This window comes from Fringilla coelebs (assembly GCF_963513975.1).
Source record: "Fringilla coelebs genome assembly, chromosome: 1".
Taxonomy (NCBI): Eukaryota; Metazoa; Chordata; class Aves; order Passeriformes; family Fringillidae; genus Fringilla; species Fringilla coelebs.
In genome coordinates this window covers 130592189-130615033 of record NC_140028.1, presented here as the reverse complement: position 1 = coordinate 130615033, position 22845 = coordinate 130592189, and the positions used below count along the sequence as shown (strand labels likewise).

Below are 22845 nucleotides of genomic sequence, written 5' to 3'. Positions count from 1 at the left end.
ACCCATGTGCTTGTTAGAAAAGCATAATACCTGAAAAGCGGGATAAAAAAATGCTTTAGGTTTTAAGTTGCAGCTGTGTTAACAATGTAGGCTTCCCTAGCATGTTTCTGTTTTCTTTCCATTGGGTGATTGTATCACCATCTGTGGCACGGACAGGAGGTTTGTGTTCCCCCTTTTCTGTGGGGACACATCTGTTGGATTGCATGGGCAGTCCTGCATCCCCATGTGACAAAGACATGTTACATGATGTAGGGGAAGCTGTGGTGTGTGAGCACCATGTAACTAGAGGTGTCCAACCAGGAGGCTGACTGCCATAGAAGTAGAGGCACAGGGAGTAGGCAATTAAACTGTGGTAGTAGATCCACCTGTGAAGAATTTTCACTGACTCAAGGGGGTTTGAAGAAAACAGTCTTTGACTTTAAGGTGAAAACCTGCTGTGGTAGTCCTTTTAAATTTATCTACTGTTACTTGAAGCAAATAGAAACTAATGTCATGCTTTGAAATCTCTCTCCTACTCACTAAAATTGGTCATGCTGCTGGTGTGAAGTTGAATTAAAAGTGTATTTCAGCAGATATGTTAAGTTAGAAGTGATGCTGTTTAATGTGGTTGAGAAGGTGTTATTTTTCATTCCTCATTCAGTGAACAAGCAGGTGTGCAGCAGACAGAATAATGTTATGCCAAATTAAGGTCGTCTTTTACACATGGCATTGAAAATTGATTATTTAAATTAGACTTTAGTTATCAGACATTAAATATAGCATCAGCATTTCACTCTACTTCATGTCAGTCTTGTCACTTAATGGTTTGATAATATGCCCAACTGTGAACGGTTAATGCAGAAACTTCATTAGCATGTTAAAATTCATGCTAGAAGAATGTCACTTTCATAAGTGCACTTGTAATTTATTGTCTCTGTGGCCTTCATGATTCACATAGGGCAAGAAAACTTGTATATTGTAGGGAGAATGCGTCAAGATTTTTAAAATCAGTGAGGCAACAATTGCCACTCTGACATAGTTCAGCACGGAGGTGTGCTGATGAAAGGTAAATAAACAGATTCCATTGAATTGAAATTATTTTTACTTTTGCCATTCAGAAGTAAAAACCTGAGTCTTCCACTTACTGAACCTTAGCAGACGACTACAGCTGATCATAAGGGAGTATCTTTATACTCAGTTAATTAAGCACACCTTCCTCATTGCAAATGACTGTAGTAGTACCCAGAGGGGACGAAAAATGATTAAAACAGCATCAAAGAGAATATAAGTTAGCAAATTAACACATTCCAGTCTCTTTCCTTTGCAGTTCTGCTGGAAATAACTAAAAATATCTGTATATATATACATTTTTAAAGCGATGATGCAATGAACATTTCCAGTGGCTATATCATATGTATTTCTGACATTGCCTTGATAAGACTCTAGACTGTTGTGTAAGGAAGGCAGGAGCAAGTTAGAAGCCTTTATAAGAGCATTGGATTGAAGTGGATTGTTTTAAAATTCTTTTGGAGAGAACTCAGTTGATTCCAGGGAAAACAGATAGAAGAAACCTTTGTGTGAGGTAAATCTTATTATGATCCTGAAAATCCTGCAAATTCAAATAGCTAATAATTTTTAATTCAGATTTTTCTTATTCATAGGGATGCAAATTTTTCTCAAATCAGTACTTTGTTCCTGGAACAACTTCTGACAGTTTAAGCAACAGAGTCTACAAAGCTTTGACCTAAAAAGTGCACTATATCCCCAGGTATTAGTTAGAAGTGAGAAGTTGGATTTTATCTCGTGGTTATTATCCTGGTTTAGAAAAGGGAAATTAATAGCAAACCAAGAGTGATAAAAAAGATTGTACTTGATGAGGTTTTGACATGCCAGCAGAAGTCACAGAGGGACATTTCTCATAGCTTCTGTGATAGTGCATATTACCAGGTAGTTTTTTCTAATATAATGTTTTAAAACAAGTAGTTCTAAAATTCCTGAACAGTCTAGTGAACCCAAATGGAACTGAATAATGTGTTTGCTTCTGTTTATTTCCAAGGCTGTGAGATGGCACTGTAGTGATTTATTACCTCCTTTTGCCTTTTTTAATGGCCAATAATGTACAGAAACCTGTACTGTCCTCTGGATGATAGGAAGAACTTCACTGGTTGCAAGCAAGAGATGGGATGTTCTAAGTTTGGCTTTTTTTACTGGTATTTTTAAGACTAAATATGATTTTATTGATGCTGAATACACACTTGGGAATTAGATGACTGTGTGATGCCCAGACAGTGTGCTTTAATACATAGGGCGAGCAGGAACATATATGTAATCAGTGTTGGGTGATAATAAAGCCTGTGTGGTATTGTGTATTATTTTTCAAAAGCAGCTATATTAATAGAGCTTGCTAAAGGAAAGACACATTAATTGAGGTTTGCTTTCAGCTTTCTTCTGAAATCATGTTAACTCCTGTTCCAGATTATCTCAACCTTTTTGCAGACTTTTGCTGCCAAGAGAGCAGAACCAAGAGTTTTGTGCATCTTCTGTAAACTAAAAAGTTCTTTGTAGCTTTCTAATTTTTTGTAGCTTTCCACTTCTGTATTCAGGTCCTCTATTCCCAAAACACAACATGAATTAAGGGAGCTCAAATGAAGAAATAGTTTAGAAATCTCTCTTTGCCATTATGGAAAGTTTTAAAGAAGGCCCCCACAGGCATCATTATTCTGTCCTTGTGGCAAGCATCCTTTCTGTCATTGGGGTCCTCAGTGCCTCAGCAGAGTCTGTGTGGAAATGGTACATTTTCCAGAGAATCTCCCTAGGCATGTTGTGGATTTCTGCTTTTCACTCACCCTGATATCCTTTGCCAGAAACTCTCTACCCTCTCTAGTAATGGAGGGCAACTGTATGGAATCATCTGAGTACTTTATGCAGATCACTTGGGCATGAGTGTTCCCCTTCATCATTAGGCTGGAAATAGCCTTCTGAACCTGACTCAGACAGTGTCAGCTGCTCTCAATCCCCCCCTTTAGATGTGTTTTGCATAGCCTGTGTCACTGTCTAACTTACAAGCTGGTTCAGAGGCCACCAGACAGTGAAGCATTCTGCAGCACGTGGGCCACCAGGCAGCCACTGCATACCTGCATGTGAGGCTCTGGCTTGTACACTCACCCAGACTCATTAAAACACCAGGAAAGCTGGGCTGTTCATCCACATAGCTACAAGTCTCAGAAAACGTTGTATTTTATAACCACTATGGGCATTTGGTCAAATGTTGCATATAGCTCAAATGGTTATCCAGGCATTACACTTGAAGGACTGTGTAGATGTTAACTCACCCCTTTGAGGGCTTTCTCTTGTATGTTTTTAGAACTGCTAATGTTCTTTTAATATCACAGTCCATAAACCCTGAATTAGCTTTGACCTGCATGCATTTTTCTTGCTGACAATGAAAAGTCTTCATTAAAATATGTTGCTCATTAAAGTGAGAGCTGCATAAGTAGTCAGGGGAAAAAGGTATTTTTTAATGACTGAAAGAAATAAGCAAGACTTGAAGCCACAAGTGTTAAGTTTTTTTTGTCTGAATATGAAGTGTTGAGCTTCCTAATATTAAGCTTTGCTGAAAACCTGACTTCTAGGGACAAATCCCTTTCCTGTTTTCTGTCTTTTTCAACACAATGACCTTTGGCATTTTGCGAGCCTAATTTTATTATCAAAACCTTTGTTCCGACTAATAAGCTAGAAGCTGTACACAAATGATGTCTTAGTGAATGATGTTGTAGTTTATTTATTGCAGGTTGTTCAATACCTATACAGCCCAGTGTATGGCCATGCAAATATTAAAATTACCAACATAAAAGTTAACGAGCTGTGAATCTGTCTCGATTTTACCATCACGACCAACCTGTTGAAATACATGTTGAGTTTGCCATTGACTGCAGCCGCTATCCTTGGGAAATGGCAGTTCCATTGCTTGTTCAAAACCCCCTGAAAAAACCCAGGCTGAGGTTTCATGGTGATTGGAATTGAGTGAGGTGGTGGAAGGATGAAGTAAGATGAGAGATGACCATGATAGGAGGTATGTTGATTTCAGGCTGGGCATATGGGTAAGGATTGATGGTTCCTCATCTAGGATTCATTTTTGTCCTTGCAAAATTAATGCAGACAATCTGGAAAGAAAATGGATTTTTTTGAGAAGGCTTTCTTCAAGATCAGGGGTGTGAACTTGACTGTGAGAGGACAAAAGTGCTTTAGTGAGGAAGCAGAAACAGTTTTTTACATGTCATCTTTTTTTTTTTTTGTGGGCTGGGAGACTGTTGGAAATGCAGAGGCCTCCCTTGGTGATTTCTTGTCCCAAGCAATCACAAAGGGCCAGTGGTTTGCAGAATGCTTTGCTGCCAGATGTTAGGCTTGAGCTCACATAAATCTTTTAACATTTAAATTACCACATACAAACAAAAGGGAGAAGAGAAAAAGAGAAAGTAAAAAAACAGTATTTGAGTTTATCTTCTAATGAATTCAGGAAGTCAGGAAGATTTTTTTTTTTCCCTTCTCTTCCATGAGCTTCCTCCATGGAGGTGTGAGTGAATTAATTAACTTTTGGGAAAGTACTTAATGAGTACAGCATGCCTACAAGTTAGGAATAAAACCACATTCCAAAGCTGTCCTCAAGAGCAGATGTTTATTCTACTTAGCTGTGAAGTTGTTGGGCATTTTTTTTAGCACATTATGTCAAATCAATTGACTCTTTTCACTAAAGCCAAATGAAAAACATTAATAAATATATTTTGAGTTATTATAAAGATTACAGTGCTGTAAGCTACCATGATAATTGAAATTTCCTTGCATATTTAAAAATAATGTTTGAAGTAAAATGCCATTGATTTAGCCAGGCAAGCTGGGTATTTTGCCCATCTTTTTATTTAAAAATGTATTATTTTGAAGTAACTTAATAGAATTAAATTGATATTTTCAGGCTGTAATGAAAGCTATTTCTGCTTCTTGCTCTTATTAAAATAGTTTTTATGCACCATGAATTCCGCTTTAACCACAATTCAAAAAGGAATGTGCATGTTACTTATGACTTTCCTGCTATTCTTTGTTCCTGTATTTTACTCTTAGGTTTCCTCAGCACATTGTTAGACCCTACCCTGGCAAGAAGGTGATTGATATGGCTCTTTGTGCCCTGGCTAAATAGTTAAACATAGAGTGCATTGTGTCTGCACTCAGGGAAAAAATGAAATGCAATTAAATTCATTTCACCTTCAGTAACATGACATTTCTGTTTCTTTCATGTCAGCCTTTCTTCTCTTCTATAATCAGATGTTGTAACCCTTTTTATAATGTCTCTTCACTTCAGTAATCACTGAATAGGATGCTTGTGTTGCAAGTTAATTAGAAATTCTCGTGTGCCTGTGTGGACTTTTTCCCAATCCTTGGGGTGGTTTCCATGTCTTCCTAAAGAGCAGGTTTCCCTGTCCCCGGAGCTGTGAGGCACAGAGTCCATGCCTGCTCTTGAATCCTCCATGTTTAGCTTTGGAGGAGATTTTTGTGTTCACATCTAGAAACTGAAGAATTTCTTAAAATATATCAGGCAAAAGGAAGGGTCTCTCTACATTGGGTTAGGTTCTTCGTGACTGCAAAGAAAACTCCTTGACAAAACCCATGATGGGTGACACAGCCCATCACAGCAAGTGTGTGAAAGGATGCTGGAGATAAAAAAAGGGGAGGGCAAAAGATCCTCTTCATACAGCTCTTTGTTCATAATTGTAAATTACAGAATACAGAATAGTAATGCTTAGATTTAGGAGTAAACATTTATAAAGTCCCCTGAAGGACTCTAAGAAACCAGGAGAATGGTGAGTTTGGTTTCTAAGATTACCTTAAAGACTATTGCAAGTAGGTTTCAAAAGTCATCTTTAGGTTCAGTGAGAGTTATTATTTCCTAATGAAAAATACATAAGAAACTCCCATTAAATAGACTTCGAAGGATAAAATCTATTTTACTTGCAGATTTCCTTGGGTACACAGGCATTATTGTTACACTATTAATTTCTTTGTTTTAGCTTCAGTGTTCCATCCCCCAGCCTTATCTCCCCATCCCTATTCATCCTGTACTGGTGTTTCCTATAATTAGTGAAGATACACATCTGTCTTCAGGCTACCACCTAATCTCTAAGGCCATATGGGCAAATGGAATACAATTATAATTTGGTAGAAACCAAGCCTTCTGCACATGGTTGTATTGCTCTCATTCTTTTTAAAGCAGTCAAATTGAATCTATGACATAGTAGGGCTTGGAAGCTGGGTTTAGTCCTTGCAAAGTAAGTATATTTCAGATGGAAATTTCATTGTGTTAAATTTGGGTGGGAATCAGCCAGTTTGGGAGGAATTCTGACACAATGTTACGGCAATGTGCAAGCACCCTGCATATCGTGAAGAAATCACCTGTGGTTGTATGCAAAATATTAACAGAGGTCATTTTTTGTCCCCCTCTTTTTCAGTTATTTTTATTTCAGTTGCTGCGAGGACTGTCTTACATCCACCAGCGTTACATTTTGCACAGGGACCTGAAACCACAGAACCTTCTGATCAGTGACACGGGGGAGTTAAAGCTGGCAGACTTTGGTAGGCAAGCAGTTAATTACAAGTATCTTATAATGTTGTAGGAATGTCAGACAGATGGTTCCATTGATTTCTCTTCCCCCCCACCCTATTCCTTAGACACACCTTCTTCATTGTAGATAATTGCACATTTTTCTCCTGAGTGAAGAAATTGATTATGGTCAACAAAATGCTTGATTAAAAGGGAGCAAGTGAAAAACAAATACCTACTCCATTTCTCTCAAGGAAGATAATGCTGAAAGTATTTCCATTTTATTTACCATGAGACCTCTGAATTAGAATTAAAAACCTTCAAAAAGGAAAGAAAAAAGGTAGAGAGAGACCTGAGGAAATACAGGCTGTATGAAAAGCACAATCACTTTATGGAAGCAACTCTAGGGTTGTGGAGGTCTGGATTAACTTTCATTAAATGGTCATTGAAAGAGACTGAAGGACACAAGAATGTGTTCCTTCTGTAGAATAAAGGACACTAGGATCACCTGAATTGCTTTCAGTATCCATTAGTTCTTTCTGGGGAAGCCTTACATGGAGTATAAAGTCAGGATAAATTACCAACTGAAATCTTAGCCTTTGGCCTATTTTTAAATTTTTAAGCCATTTTCTAGTGGCTACACCAAGGCAAGTACTCTTTCCTCTGAAAACCATTTTGAATGCAGATGTGGAAAATGGCAACTTTTTTTTTTTTAGTTGTTTTCACAAAAGGTTGTAGGAATTTCTTTCCTGTAGGTCAGCTTCTCAGTTACTGATTCCAGCAGTACTTTTGAAGTAAGCTGAAAATGTGACCTATTGGCTTTTTAAAAATGTCTTTTATTTTATGACTGCTATCCACATCATGCTTCACATTTCATGCAGCAGCAGTAATGAGGAAGCCTTGTGTGCTAATTGGCAATTTCACTGTTAATGTAGTCATGAGATTTTGTCTTTTAATTAGTGTTACTGCAATTAACAGCTCAGTGTGTATTTGCTGTGCTGGAGAAGGGAACAGGACTTCAGGTGGACACAGTCCACAAGGACTTGATTGGCCTTTGAATTGTCAGGCAATTAGAGAAATAGTGTTAGAAGCACTTGTCTCCTGGTTTACATATGATTCTTTGCTGTCATTTTTCTAAACTTGCTGTTTTTTGAAATAAATGCTTAAAAAACACATTCCTGCATGTTGTGCTTTACTATGAGGTTTCATCTCCTAAGGATATGAAACAGGTGCATCATTCAGTGTTCTTGCTGTGAAATATGAGTTAACCCTCTCTTGAAGGTGTTGTGCTGTTTAATAGTTTTGTTGTATCATTTATATGCATAGAACCCTATGATCTAATCTGATTTCCGAGTATCCCCATATTATAAATTTTTCAGGAGATTGTTACAATGGTTCTCTAGCTTTGGTGGATGCTGGAAACCATAAAAGATCTCACAAACTCTTTTGTATGTAAAATGTTTCCTACAGTGTGGGGCTGGGTTGCTGAAGCTCTATAGCTAGTGTGGCTGGGGAGAGGGAGGCTGCAAACTTTTTTGCTGTGTTTTTAAGAGAAAAGAAAACACCCTACCTTTTACCAGCACTATTAAATGCATTGCTGGAAGTGTGAACCAATCAATGAAAAGTCCAATTCAGATGCAAGTTGACTCTGTTTAGTTGTGTTGGCTCAGAGCAGAGGACAGTGTGGGACGATTGTTTGTGCCTTGCTGTAGTAGGAAATGTAACTATCTATCACTTCTAATGAGATTATTGCCTTATTGTAGCACCAGGCTAAATAGCCTAGTGATGACATGAAAGGCAGGATTTCACAGTTTTGTGTTGGCAGGAGTTTAAGGTTGACCATTGTGCATGGTTTTGATAGAGGGACTAGAAATGTACAAGTACAACCAGAAAAAATACACAGTGGTAGAGACATGAATGTATAATATTGTGTAGAAGATATTTTTTTCCCTTTTAAGTTTGCCTTGACATAACAGAAACATCTGTGAAATCTACTCTTATACAGGGACAGAAGATTATATGTCTTCTTTTTTTTTTTAAGCTAGATTTTCTTTCACGGCTCATGACCTCATAAAACTGAAAACCAGATGGGTTAAATTTCTCTTCCAAGAACCAAGATGAAAAATTAGAAGTGTTGAGGTTAAAGTCTGTAAAGGTCATGACCTCTTTTACTGGGATCATGAGAAATGAGAGCACACCTGAGTGCTGTCCTTGTGCTTCTGTGCATGTTTACTTATTTAAATGCTGTATTTTTATAGGTCATCTTCCACCTTTCCAGTATGAAAGACTCTTCTTAAACAAGATGTAAATTACAGTCCTATTTCTCTTTATGTTTTTCTCCCACAAATGACTGATTTGCAATAATGTGCTTGGAAAGGAAGTCAGTTTAGATTGTATACTTGATTAATTATGTGAGGAGAAGTGTGAAAATTAGAAAGATGGTTGCTTTTCTTTCAAATGCACTCAAGACAGGAGAGAACCTATCAAGAAATTAGTGTCTGTTAGAGATAGGGTTGACTTTGCTAGCATAATAAATATAAAATCCTAGAGCAAAGGCCTTTTAGTCTCTAAGGACAAGACCTTCAGATTTTGGCTTCATAAGTTTACCAAAAAAATCAGCATCATGTCTGAGGTTTTTCATGCAGCGTCAGGCTTATTTAATCTCTTCACTGTAGGCTATCAAATACTTAAAAGCAGGCTAGTGGATCCTAGTTCTTGAATAAACAAGGTAAAAGAGAGGCTGTTCATGTCTGCCAGTGCATTGCACTGTGGCTGAAGTGGAATCTGTGAATAACTGTGGGCCTGTGTTTTTCTATAGCAGGGCTCCCAGACACACATACTTTACTGTGTGGGAGTGTCTTTGTTCAGAGGAGCAGCGGTTTGCTTTTCTGTTCATTGTGCTCTAGCTGCTAGGAAATGAACATTTATGAGAAGACTCAGGGGTCAAATGAAAAGGGAGAACAGAAAATAGAGGCTTTATGAAATTAAAAATGGATGAGCTATAAAAAATGGCTTTATTGAGAAGATATAATAGGGGAGAGTACATCTTGAGTAATTGTTGCTGTGAAGAATAGTCCTTGAACACCATACCTGCATTCTTTTTGAAATCTAATTAAGATTCCAGAGGCAAGTACACTATACTAGGAATTCTTATGGAATGAAATGAAAGAATTATTTTTGATCCTATGGTGTGAATTTGGCTGTCTATGAGTTTATTTCCCGTCCTGCATATGTCAGTCTTAAGTAGAAATAAAGTATTTTAAACCTCTAGTGAGTAACTCCATAAGCAGTTTGTCTCAGCCTTCAACAGAAAGACTAGTAATCCTCAGGGGCACCACCCCTGAGCTGCTAGGCGTGGACAGGGAGCAGAACAGAGCCCCTGCAATCCAGGAGGAAGTAGTTAGTGACCTCCTATGCCATCCAGACCCTCACAAGTCTGTGGGTCCAGATGGGATTCATGTGAAGGTATTGAAGGAGCTGGCAGAAGAGCTCATCAAGCCACTCTGCATAATTTATCTTTGCTCCTGGTTAAACAGGGGAGGTCCCAAATGATTGAAGGTTAGCAAATGTGAAACCGATGTACAGAAAGGGTTGGAAGGAGGATCTGGGGAACTACAGGCCTGTCAGTCTGACCTCAGGAAGAGGGCTGTAAGCATCAGAGAGTCCAGCTTCTCACCCTTCCCAGGACAAGCCCAAGAATCACACCATGAGTGTACTGGGAAAGCCAACTGATGTCATTATTAGGCTGCTCTCTGTGGTCTTTGACAGGCTGTAGATGGAGGGAGGTTCCCAATAACTGGAGAAGGGTTGTTGTTTTATCCATTTGCAAGAAGGGCAAGAAAGAAGGTCTGGAGTGTTGCAGCTGGTCAACCACTGTCCCATAGGAAATAATGGAGTGAGGCTTCTTGTAGGTGTGAAGAAAGTGTTTGCTAGTTTTAGTCAAGATAAATCATGTTTGAGTCATGGGATTGCCTTCTGTAATGGAATGAGAGCTCTGCAGTCTCCCAGTGCCTGAAGAGTTGGTTACTAAGAGGGTGGTGGTGCTCTTTACTTGAGTGCACAGTGAGAGGATGAGGGATAATGGTCATAAACTGAAACACAACTGGCTATAAGGAAAGAAATGTTTGGTATGAAAGTACTTCAGCACTGGAGCAGCCCAGAGATGTTATGAAATCTCTGTTTGCTTCCCTTACTGGTCTAAGCCTTGAGCAATCTGGAAGATTGAACTACGCAAATTCTCCTTGTGTGGTTCTGTGACTCACTAAATACCTTGCTTGTTTTGTTTTGCTTTTTAGTGTTTGGAGATTGGTATTTAGTTATTGTATATGCTGATATAAATCAAGACTGGCTAATCAATTATGTTTGCATGCAGATTATCATACTTGATAAACTCCAGCACCAAGTCCCTAAATAGCTGACAATAATCAGGTGGGAGGTAAGTCCCACCTTCTGTGAGCGACTTTCCAGGAAGGATTTACTCTTTTCCTGCCTTGTTTCATATTCTCTGAAAAGAGCCTCTAGCAATCTAATATTCTGACACCTCCAAGAACAATGTGGACCTTTCTTTTGATCATAGCACCATTACTCTTACATATTCTTTAGTTAAAATAGTCCTTTGCTTTCTGGGTTGAAAAATACATTGTTTTACTTGTTGCTAGATATTTTCTGATAAAAGATTTACATAGCTTTGAGGTGACATCACCTTCAATGCACTGAGAATATCATCACATTGTGTGTGTCAAGAACAAAAACATTTAGACTTGACTAGCATGTGACACAGTAAAAGCACTTCTGAGGCTGTGGGAGAAAGTGGCCAAGTCACTAGTAGGGCCCTTGGCCTGCTTCCCCTCTGAGATAACCAACCTGCTGCTGGGGTTTGCTTCTCAGGGAATTTCTCATTTGTGAATCTTCCCTGCAGCTCCCTTTCCCTTTCAACTCTTCTGTTAGACCTGCAATAGAAGTAAGCTGCTTGAAGTGGATGAATCTGATGTTTGAAGACCTGTTTGGTCTGTTTTGGGTTGTGCAGTTATTGTAAGTGCAAGGACCTTCTGTGTAATCACATCTTTTAATTAGATGTCATTCTTTTTAGTATGTACACTGTTTTTTTTCTCTGTGCTATGGCTCCAAGACAGGGTGTATAAACTATGCAGGCACCTACCTAGCTTAGGTACCTATATAGCAGGCACACAAGTGCAAAGCACAATTTCAAAGTATGGAACAACAGGTCTAGAAGTACTGTTAGCATGAGTATAATTTGCAAGGATAGGAAAACTTGATGATTGGTAATTTTCTAAATTGGAAAATTTAGAAAATACTTGAATAGATGCTTCCTCTCCCTCCCAATTCCTGTCCCATTTTTGGGTAATTTTAGTCCTTTAAAAAAATCTTCAAACTGCAGTAACACTATCAACAAATTCCAGTGTTGCAAGGTGAGTGACAAGGAGGATAAGGAACTTAATGCTTTAATGCTTGTTTCTGTAGTATGATAGTTGCCCTTTCTCGTCTGTGGGAATGGGCTTTGGAGAGGAAAAACAGCATGACATCTTCATGAAAATGTGTTTCATTTAGTCTCTCAAATAATACTAACCCTGAAGCTTTTCCCAACTTCTTTATGTTGTCTTTGGGGATCTCTGGATGAGTAAGGATCTGCAGGAGGTCTGTATTATGGTGAAAGTCCTGCCTTAAGCTTTTGGAATATTGTTAATATAAAGTCCTCTGATGTAGTAAAAGAATCAAGTCAGTGTGATTCAACCATGCATCCTTCTAGATACATAGAATGATAAATAATAGATAGCAGGAGCAAAGAGACTTGAGGATTAAAATAAAGGGAATTATACTCAATGGACTTGCAGCTTAAAACTGCAGCTGAGTATTGGAGAGGATGTTTCTATGCATTTCCATATAGATTTTTCTGTGGAGAGCATGACAGGGGTATGTCATGAGGGACAAGGTTATTTCTGTATAGCTTACTGTTAAAATTGCTAAAACTATGTTGACAAGTTGAAAAAAAAAAGTAGTTTTTTCTTCACAGTAAGAATCCCACAAGGGTTTCTTTATAATGTACTGTATAAAATTCATATGAAAAGTGCATAGCAGAAAAGATTACTTGCATGGATAACTGCAATGTTTTCCTGTGTAAATGTTCCACAGAGTATCAGTTCTTGGAGATGCTGATATAAGGAGTTGTCTCAATGCCCAAAGAGCTGGTATTATATTGTTGGTGAAGCTTGATGAAATCGTTGGCAAAATTCCTCTGAGGGTGCCTCTCGTTATTTAGGCTGGCTCCCTTTGGTTTCCTGGCTTTAAGTGAGACTAATTTGGGGAGCCCAACGCAGCCATTTGGGGTGAGTTGTAGGAGCTGCCTGCTCACCCCTGAGGCAGCTGGCCCTACACAGCTCCTGCCCCCACAGCTGCCCTTCTGCAGGCTCTAGAGAAGGGCTAGAAGCTGTCTGGGGGTTGGTTATCAGAGGCTGCTGCTGGTAAAGAAAACCACTCTACCCCAAACATAGGTCCACAGACCCCTCTAACACCCTGCTTGAGCTGAACATGGAAAGAAAAGACTTTTCTTTCCCATGTTCTTGTGGGAGGTTGCTGTTACTCCATGTGCAGCCTGTTCCTTTCTGGTAACAGCCTTTGAAATCTGAAGAATTGGTTCTTTTACCCTTCAGGAAGGACAGTAGTGGGCTTCTTTGAGGACTCTAGTTGTATTAAATATCAAGAAAGGAAGATGACTTCAGTGACAATGTTGTGAGGAAATTGAAAAAAAGGAAGTGAGAACCTTGAAAGTGAACCCCAAACTGCTCAAACTGGAGTTAGCCTGCAGGTCTTTACAAAGTACTTTATAAAGTAGTTATTTTTGTTATGAGCTGTAAATAGCTCATTTTCCATGGAGAGCAGAAGCTGCTGCTGTGTACAGTGGCAGCTGGGGCTGGAGCAGCAGAGCAGACTCTGTGTTTGTCCTAGAATAGTCTCGATGGCCTGTGACAGAGTCAGGGTGAAAAGCCCTTGCTGTCCACGCTTTCTAGACCCAGGGAAAGTAAGGCCAGAGCTTAGGAGCAGAGTTGATAGGCTATGGCACCTTCAAATCTTTTTTCTTGGAGGAAAAATAAATGTTGTAGGCGGCAAAAGCTGTGGGCACTGTGGACCCAGAGACGTGTGGCAGGCTGCCATGTTATTTATTTTGCTTTCTGAGGATAACAGGCTTTCCCTGCACCCCCAGACCTTCCTTCACAGTTTCTGATGCTATAACTGGCTGCTGTCAGGGAGTAGGCAAAGCTGCATCCTTTGCTTTCCCTCCCAGGGGCATGGGCTTCATATGTTGTGCTTGTGACCGTCTGCTGTGGTGCCCAGACCTGTGCTGAAATGGGGAGGGAGATGAGGGGGTGGAAAAAAAATTTCAAACAACACTGCAAGGGGGTAGATCTGATTTCTGGCATTTGGGTTAAAGACTTGTTTCAGAGGTGAAGATGCAGGAGAAGGTGTGGTCTAGTGCTGCTGGAAATGCTTCTTTCTTCTTCTATTTATTTGGTTTGTTGTTCTTATCATGGATCTCCATCTAATTTGCTTCATATATCTGATGGTTTTATTGAGGTACCAGTTAAATCTATTAAAAAAATAAAATCATGTGAGAGTGAATGCAGTAAGAATCTCTTATGGGCAGAAATTGGGTCTCAATCTATGAAGAAAGAATAGATTTGACATGAGTTTCCTATCTGGAGACAGCAATTGCAAAAACTGTAGGGAGATTGAAATGTATTCAATTAGGACTTTAACTTCTCTCTGCCAATTGTTAATACAAACTAGTGACACTTATTAAATTTTTGTCTATGCCAGTCTTCATTGATTGCTTTTTAACAATTGAAATTAAAAATCTTTAAATAGGAGGCTTTTCAGCTTTTGCTACAGCTGATGCTGTAACTTAAGCTCTTCCCACTGAGGAGCCCTATGTAGGATTATTGACTGAAAAGGAAAATGTTTTATTTTTTTAAAAAGCATGAAGGACCTTGGGATTGGTGTGACTCATTTAATGGGTCCCCTGTTAAACGAATCTCAGATTACTTAGGGTTCAATGCAGTTCTCTATTGTTACAAGTGAGAGTTATATCAAGCCTTTAAATAGGAGGAAAGCATCTTAATTATCCATTAAGGGTAATAAAGGAAGTTGGTTATGACACCATTAAAACAACTGTGATGAAAAATCTGTTTCAGTATTTTGTGCTTAAGAAGAACATGGGATTTCAATGTCATCTGTACTGCAGCTAGCTCAGTGCTGTGTTATTATGATAATAATGATTTTTTTTTTATTGCCTTGTATTGCCCACTTAAGTGGGAACTAGACTGTTACATGACAGTGGCACAAAAAACTTGGAGAACAGTGATCTGCTGTCTGTAGAAAAGAGATCACCCATCCAAATCTGTAAATATATTTTAAAAAATATTGTTTCATTTGAAAAAAGCCTTATTCAGTCATGTGATGGTGTTCTCTCTGTTTTATATGAGAACATTTTCCCTTCCTACATCTCCCCATATCCTTTTGATTATCATGTTTACAAGCACCTGTATTTAAAATATTAAAATTTCATGAAAACTTTATTGTTTTGAAGCTTCTTTGCTTGTTTCTGCTACATTACTTAGAGGGAAAAAATACTATAGAAAAAGGTACTGCTCGTGGTTAAGCTTTTGAATATAGGCCTCCAGGTAGCTCCCATAGTACTATCTTTTTTTCTTGGTCTGATTATGATTTTCTTTTATGTTTCCTTGTTTAAGAGAGCATAGTGTATTATATAGTGAGAAAATTATGCCAGGTTTAAAAATTATTTTAATGTCATTAGTGTGTTAATAGTTATGCAGATTTATTTTACACAGGAAATAATCAGCTATGTAGATATTAAAGGTTAACTGGGAAAGGTGCGGATTAAAGAAGAAAAAATTCATCATCAGTCAGAACAAAAATATTGATGTGCAAAGATTAACGTGAACAGAACTGGCAGTTCATTAAGAGAAATGTGCCTTTAACACGATCTGAAATAATTCCATAATTGAGATTGCATTTTAAGGAAACGGTGGCTCTGTAATTTATAACGTCATTTGTTTTGTCCCAGACAGTTTAAAACCTTACTTTTCTGCAACACAGTCACTTTATATCTAGGTAATTCTTATTAATCTAAGCATGATTTTTTTTTTTTCTTTCTGAAAGACACAGGCTGGTTATATTAATATATTCATAGATGCATAATTTGTCCTGATATAAATTAAAATCATGCTTGCTTGGGCTACCTGCCTTAAGGTGAGAGTTTCCCCTGCATCAGTTAGCTTTGATGACAGCCAGAGGTGATCAGGCAGTGCTTGTTTTAGCAGTACTTAACACTTCTCCAGCAACTTCCATTTCCAAAAACTATACAAATAAATGATAGCTCCAAGTAGTTACTCTTACGTATGTTGCAAATAACCATACTTTGCTTGACCTTTTGGTCTTATAATTTGAAAGACCCAAAGTTAAACTTAGAAGTGGGAGAATTAGGGATCAGCAGCTTTATGTCTGGTGATGTGGGAACATTAACAGCAGCTTTGCATGGGGAGAAAATGGTGCTGAGTAATTTTTGATTTACATGGTAGGGAGAATTGCAGGTTAGAGCTTCACCTAGTTAAAGGTCCTCAAACTCTTCTCCAAGGTCGGTTGTATCACCTTTGGCTTTTCTGGCTCATAATATGTCAAATTGGACAGCAAATATTTAGTGTAGTCATTGGAAATAAGGTAGCAGGAGATTTTCAGATGTAATCTCTTTTATTCCCACCCACAACCATGAATATATTCATATCCTTCTTATTGCAGCAATTTTTAAGTCACTCATGCATCAAATTTACTTGCTTTTGTGACTATATTTGTTTTTAAGCATATGTCATTGCAATGTTTTTAAGTTATTTCTGGACTCTTCCAGCCAGCTGGAAATTTGGTTCAGCTCTGACCTGTCTGTAGACCTTGCAAAAAAACTAAATACACAGTTTGTAGGCTGTGATACTAAATGAGACATGCTTATGAGTACTAACAATTGGTTCACACATGCAAACTTGATAGAGTGAATGGTTTCAATAAAGCATGGGATGCATCAATAACAATATGACAGCAGTAGTGGTCAAAGTACTAATAGGGATCCTTTGCTTGCAATCTACAAGTAATTTTTATTGAGCTCTGCATTCAGAAGTACATCCATTGTCCCCAAGCTGAATAGATAAAAGAATGGCTTGGTTTCAGTACAAACAAGTTTTCACTTGTTTTATTAGTTACAGTACAGGGTTTTGCAGTTCTACTGACTGGTAGGTAACATCTGTACAGGAAGGACTAGATGGGGTTGCATAGCTCCAGCTTTGCCATTCTGGCAGTGGCATTTTAGTTTTCATTATCACTTTAGAGCAAAAAGGAAAAATGCTGCATTAGGAGCAGTTGGGTTTTAACTACATATTTCCAGAATTGTACTGTTTAGGAATAGCTTTAATGCCCTTCTAATGAAACTTTTTTAAAAATTAAATTGTCTGCTTTCATTTCTTCTTTTGCTTTGACAAAATTGTATTAAGGACTGAATTGACAGCTCTCCAGAATATGGATGCCTTATTACTGATGCAAAGTCAAATAATAATTTAGACCTAAGCATATTGGAATGTCTCTCTCATAAAAGTTTCCTTTTAAGATTTGTGAGTCAGGTAATTTAAGATGACATATACATTAAATGAGTTTTGAGAAGCAATTCAATTGAACAGGTGAATCTGACACTCAAGAGATTTCTGTTGTTGAATTTTGCTTTAAAATATCGCTTTACAGAAGCAACAGTGCTTATACAGATTTTCTTAATGGTTTCACTCTTAAAAACAAAGTGGAAGAAATTTTGAAAATTAGCGAAATCTTCAAGTTATTTTGTTCTTTGTATTTAAAACAACTTTTACATAATTGAGTTTGGTTTTTTTTTCCAGTTTTGTTAGTTTTGCACCAATGTTGTTTTCAGATCATTTTACTCTGACTTAAGCTTGTGCAGTGAAATGTGGCTTTAGATGCTGTGGGTGTTACCTAGTATGTGAACATATGTACTAATGTGACAACACATGCAAAATGTACTGGCGTTCTTTGGTAGAACTCCAAGACAGTGTTTTACCTACTAAGGGAATACATAAGTTGTGAGATATCACATTGTAGCAATGACAAAAGTCAGCTAAATATTTGTCTTACCTATAAATAGTCTGGCTGGGGTACTGGCAGCAGCCTGGATTAAGCTCCATGAGCTCTAGAGAGCAGTTTGTGCCCGGCAGGGCAGCCGTGGTTCAGGAACTGAGGGTGGATGGGGCACCAAATGCAGAGGAGGGATGTGTGCTCAGGGGACACCTTGGCTGGAAAAGGAGGCCATCAAACCCACTTGTGCTGGCTCTGCAGTACAGGGCCGAGGATCTGGTGGATACTAGCCATGGAATTGTGTCATTTGAGTATAAGTCAGACCTTGTGTTGTAAGAGTTGGTGGTTTCAGCACCCATGGGGTGACAGTTTTTCAAATTTACAGATTCTACTCCTGCAGAGTAATGTCAAATGGCAGTGAGGTTTGATTTATAAACAAAATACTTGTTAGATCTACTTTTCAAAAATATTGTTTGTCTATAGATATTGTTTAAATGCTTGCTTTTCCATGTAGCCCTGTTCTTGTTAAACTACTTATCCTAGACAAGTTCAAGTAAATTTGCAGCTACTTAGCCTTTTTAAATTAGGCTTTTAATAGCTGACCATGACTTGAGATAGGCCCTTCATCAAAGTTGTCCAGATATTTAACAGCTAGATTTGACATGATAGATCAGCAAAACTGATCCCACTGGTATAAATCACTCCATCAGTACATCCCAACATCCCAGTAGCCATGCTACTATTGCTGCCTTTTGTCCAGCACTGCAGGGTTCACTTCAGTGAGTTGTGGTCCCCTTCAAGAGGTGGAGGGAGCAGTACCTGGCATCACCTTGTCACTGCCAGTTCTGTATGGTCAGTTAAGAAACAAAATTACCTGAGGGCAAACAACTGGGATTGGATGTTTGAACATGAAATGTCAGTGAAACCTAGCTTTTGTGTTTCTATGTGGATGACTGTGAGTCACTACAGTAGCACCAAACTGCACTTATTAAACAGTTCTTCAGCTGCCAGGTTTAATGCAACATGAAGCTAGAAGGACTTGAATGGTACTGATGCCCTGTATAAAATTGAGTGACATCTGGTATGTGTTCAGTTCTCTGCACCTGGGTAGAGGGAAAGGCAGTTTGCCTATGTGTGATGATTTTCTAAAAAAGACAAGTCTTGGAGAGCAAACATATTTATTTCTTACTGCTGTGTTGTATTTAACCTGTCTCATGCCATACATCAAGTACCTATAAAATGATAAGTTATCCAGGTACCAGTTGGAAAGCGTTGGTTCAGTTTTACTTGAATGCCAGATGGAGTCATCCAGAAATGACCCTTGCTCTCCTGCTTTTAGTTCTAAATGTAGAGATCACAGTAAATTGTTAGCTTCAAACACAATAGCCTGCAGTAACTTGTTAGCTTCTGTGTTTGGTGCTTGATGGACTATTATACTCCACCAAACAGGACAATGGGACATCCATAGCTCTCAATTTGTCTCCATACAACACTGTTCTCCTGAATATCTTTTTTTTTTTTCTTTTCTGGATTCCTTTGATTTGCTAATGGAAAGTCCTAACAGTGATGAAACATTTATACCTCAAACTGTGTGAAAGTGGTCTGTTATCTTCCTTGTCTTCAGCAAATTCATTAGTCATGTCTTAAAATTCCACATGAAAATTACTATTACACAAATGATTGTCCAGTATTGATTAGGCTCATTCATTCATTGCTGCTTCCCTGTTTTTTCTCTTTTCTCAAAGAATATTCAAATATTCTGAGATGTATTAGCTCTCATTTTCAGTGAAGAATTATTTTCTGCCCGTTTGTCCTTTCTAGAACTTCCTCCCTACACTCTGCAGATCTTTCCAATTTAAAACCATCTGTTCAGCAATTGTTAACTCTTTGCTTCAAACCTAATAACTTCACTGTGAAATGAGTAATTCTGACATTCTCACTTACAGCCTTATTAGCACAGTGGCAAGTCCCTACTGGGGCTTTTATAGGAGCAGAGGATATCATCTTCTTGTAGACTTTTTATGAAACAACAAATTGATAAGTAAAAATCTGGAATCTGGAAATCAAAATTTAAATCAATCACCTGTTGAGGCTATTGTGAGCATGTGTACTGTGTCTGTAAGGAATCCAGGTCTTTTCTGTAATGCAGAAATTATCTTTGATGTGAAATTGCTTGCTGTCCTTGAGTCCTGCTAGCTTTTACATCTATGTGAATGTTTATAATGTTGGTACAGTTTGTTCCTTTTTTTTTCCTGCCCACACTGTTACTTTGCTACCTCCAGCCTAGTAGAGGCACGTTGAAAATACTCATACTGACCCAGAATGCCGTGGGGGTGGATATATTTTCCTGCTGTCAAAAGTGAAGAGTATATTTCTTTTGTATTTCTGTACCACTTTTTGCACAGTACCCAATTTTTAGTATGTTTTTTTTTCCCTGCTTATAGACAAGGAATAAATTGTTCAGTCATGGTACATGTTCAAAATCAGTGTGCCTTTTTTCAAAACATATTGGAAATTATTTATAAGTATTTTAAAGCAAAGAAATAAACAGCTTTACAGCTATGATAGCTCTCAAACAAATTAACCAAAGGGATCTTATACTATACAACCAAGATCTGAGCTCTTTCTTGTATCCCTTTTTTCTATTCCCTATGATCCATTGGGAGGCACGGGGGGCAGAGGAGAGAGGTTATAAAAAGATGATGCTGGATTTGTTGGAAAGGGGCAAACACCTTTCACTAGTGCTAGAGTCATTCTTTCTGCTAGCAGGAAAAGTGTTTCTGTGTCTCCCCATTCTGTAACTTGTGTTTGTCAACTGACAGTTGAGTCCTATTCACAGACTGGAATAATTATCATCTGTGTTACTGTAAATGACTGTCTGAAGGCGTACATGAGATAAGACTTGTAGGGGAAAATAATCTCTTATTACAACAGCTGATAACAGCTGGAAAAATCAGGCTGAGAGGCACACATGCCTTTTGTCTTACTTCTGTCTGTCTCTTGAAAATTGACTCCTGCACTCTAGTTTGGAAGACTAGTCATTGCTCAAGTGCATTTTGGGAATACTAATGTGAGATCCTAATTAGTCTTTCTCTGATTGTGAGTAACTTTTATAAATGAGCAGCACTATCATAAGCTAATGGCTATATTAGGACCAGGATATAGGATGTTGTAGGTAATTTATCTTACTTGAGAGGAACTTAACTCAGATGCTCTGGTAAAGCTTCATGTTGGAGACAGATGCATTCAGATAAACAGCAGAGGGACCTGAAGGCTGCAGGACACTTTTGACTGCCAAGAACTGGCTTCTGGGTTAGAGTGCTGACCACTACATTGAAGCAGTCTCAGTGTCTTCACCCATTTTTTTATTTTTTGTTGTCACTCAAGTAGTCACTGAATAAATGTGCTTCTGCTGGAAAACAAGCAGCTGAGTAAATAGGTTAAGTTGACAGTTCATGATCTACAACAGAATACATTAGCAAAATTTTAATATCATTACTGACTCATAGTTGCAGTTCAATAAGCCATTTACCTCAAACTAATTGTTAAATAAACAAAACAGGAAGTGAAAAAAGGAACCCCATAAAGAAGCTGAATCAAGGAAAAGCAACAAGAAAAACAGCTTATTTTTTAGTGTGCTTGCTAAAGCCTTTTAAAATATATCTAAATCAAAATAATAAGCTGCTCAACACTTTAAAGGTATAATAGAAAGGGAAACCATGCACATGGCTGCTAAGCCTTTGTTTTTGCAGACATGACTGGTTTTCTCATTTGCAGAATCATATTTGCTGTGAACAAAGGCTTTGAATTGTCATATGAAGTTGACTGGGAAGCTATCCTACAGCTAGAGAGGTATCAAATATTAATATTTGTGCTCCTGTAGCCAAAGGTGTGTGTTTTGGATAAGTCTCGCGTCTGGATGTAGCTACAGCCTCTTATAAAAGCCAAATACAATTTAAAAATTACAGTGATAAATCAATGCAATATATTTTGTCAATAGCTGATCCTAGGTAAAATCAGACACATCCTCTGATTCAAAGATACAGCCAGAGACAATTGTTTACCAAGCAAGAAAATTTCTTCTTTATAACAAAAAAAAAAATTTTTAAGTTCAGAGTAGGAGGCAGCAGGGGATTTTCTGTGTTAAAGACATTAACATACATAGGCATAGATCATTGACTCTATTTTAAATACCATGCTTCCCAGGATATCCCGAGCTGTTGTTTAATGAATGAGTTAAAATTAAGTTGTGGTTTGTGCAAAGAGCAGCTAGATGGTGTTGTGCAAGCCTTGCAGTATGTAATACATCAGAACAGTTTCTTCTTTCATTTTGGGTAAGTAATGGTCATAGGAAATCAGTGCATGGAGAAATTACACAGTGTCTGTCCTTCCCATAATTACATACAAGTTCCCCAGTGGGTCTGACACAACCTTAATTTTAATAACTTGGATTCCTTCTCTCAAAAAAGGGCTGCAACAGCAGGACATGTGTTGACCTCTTATCTTTTGTAAGACAGAGGAATCAGAGGGGAGTTCACTCCTTGTCAGGAAATCCTTCCTCCACCTTCCCAGGCTAAAAGAGTGCTCAGGCAGCAATATGTAAATATTGTGTGCTCACCTTGTGATCTGCCACTTACCTTTTGGCTTTTATGCACATGGGCCATTAAGGTTTGAAGTTTTGATGATCCCCCATAAGCTCTGTTTTTTTAAAATGAGATTGTCATTCTTCCTGTAGTGTAACCATGGAAACAGACAGGGAACCCTTAAAGAAAGTGATCGAACATGCTGTGCTAATTAATCCTACCCTTCAGTTTTCTTTCAGTTGAAGGATGTGCTTAAATAAATTTTGCATGAGTAAGCATATTTGGATATGCAAAAGGGTATAAAATATGTAGCAAGTTTTCTTGCAGAAGGATATCTGGAAAAACCCTGGTAACTGTCATCTATTTGTATCTGGACCATCAAAACAAGAAATGTAGTATCTTGGTGTTTCACATATATATTTTGATAGCATTCTTTTTAGATTGTAAATATATCTGAAAGATTAGAGTATTTTTTTCATATCTCATGTGTGATGAGACACATTTGCATTAATTTTAGTGAAAGTGTTCATTATTGCT

At 38.0% G+C, this 22845-nt stretch overlaps 1 protein-coding gene across 2 annotated transcripts in view; it reads left to right on the top strand.

Moving 5' to 3' along the window:
- CDK14 (cyclin dependent kinase 14) overlaps positions 1 to 22845 on the top strand; it is a 310575-nt gene that overhangs the window by 154866 nt on the left and 132864 nt on the right. For both annotated transcript variants that reach the window (XM_084221582.1, XM_084221583.1), the window contains one exon: positions 6477 to 6600. In XM_084221582.1, coding sequence (XP_084077708.1) covers positions 6477 to 6600 — 124 coding nt within the window. The remainder of the gene's footprint in view (positions 1 to 6476; positions 6601 to 22845) is intronic.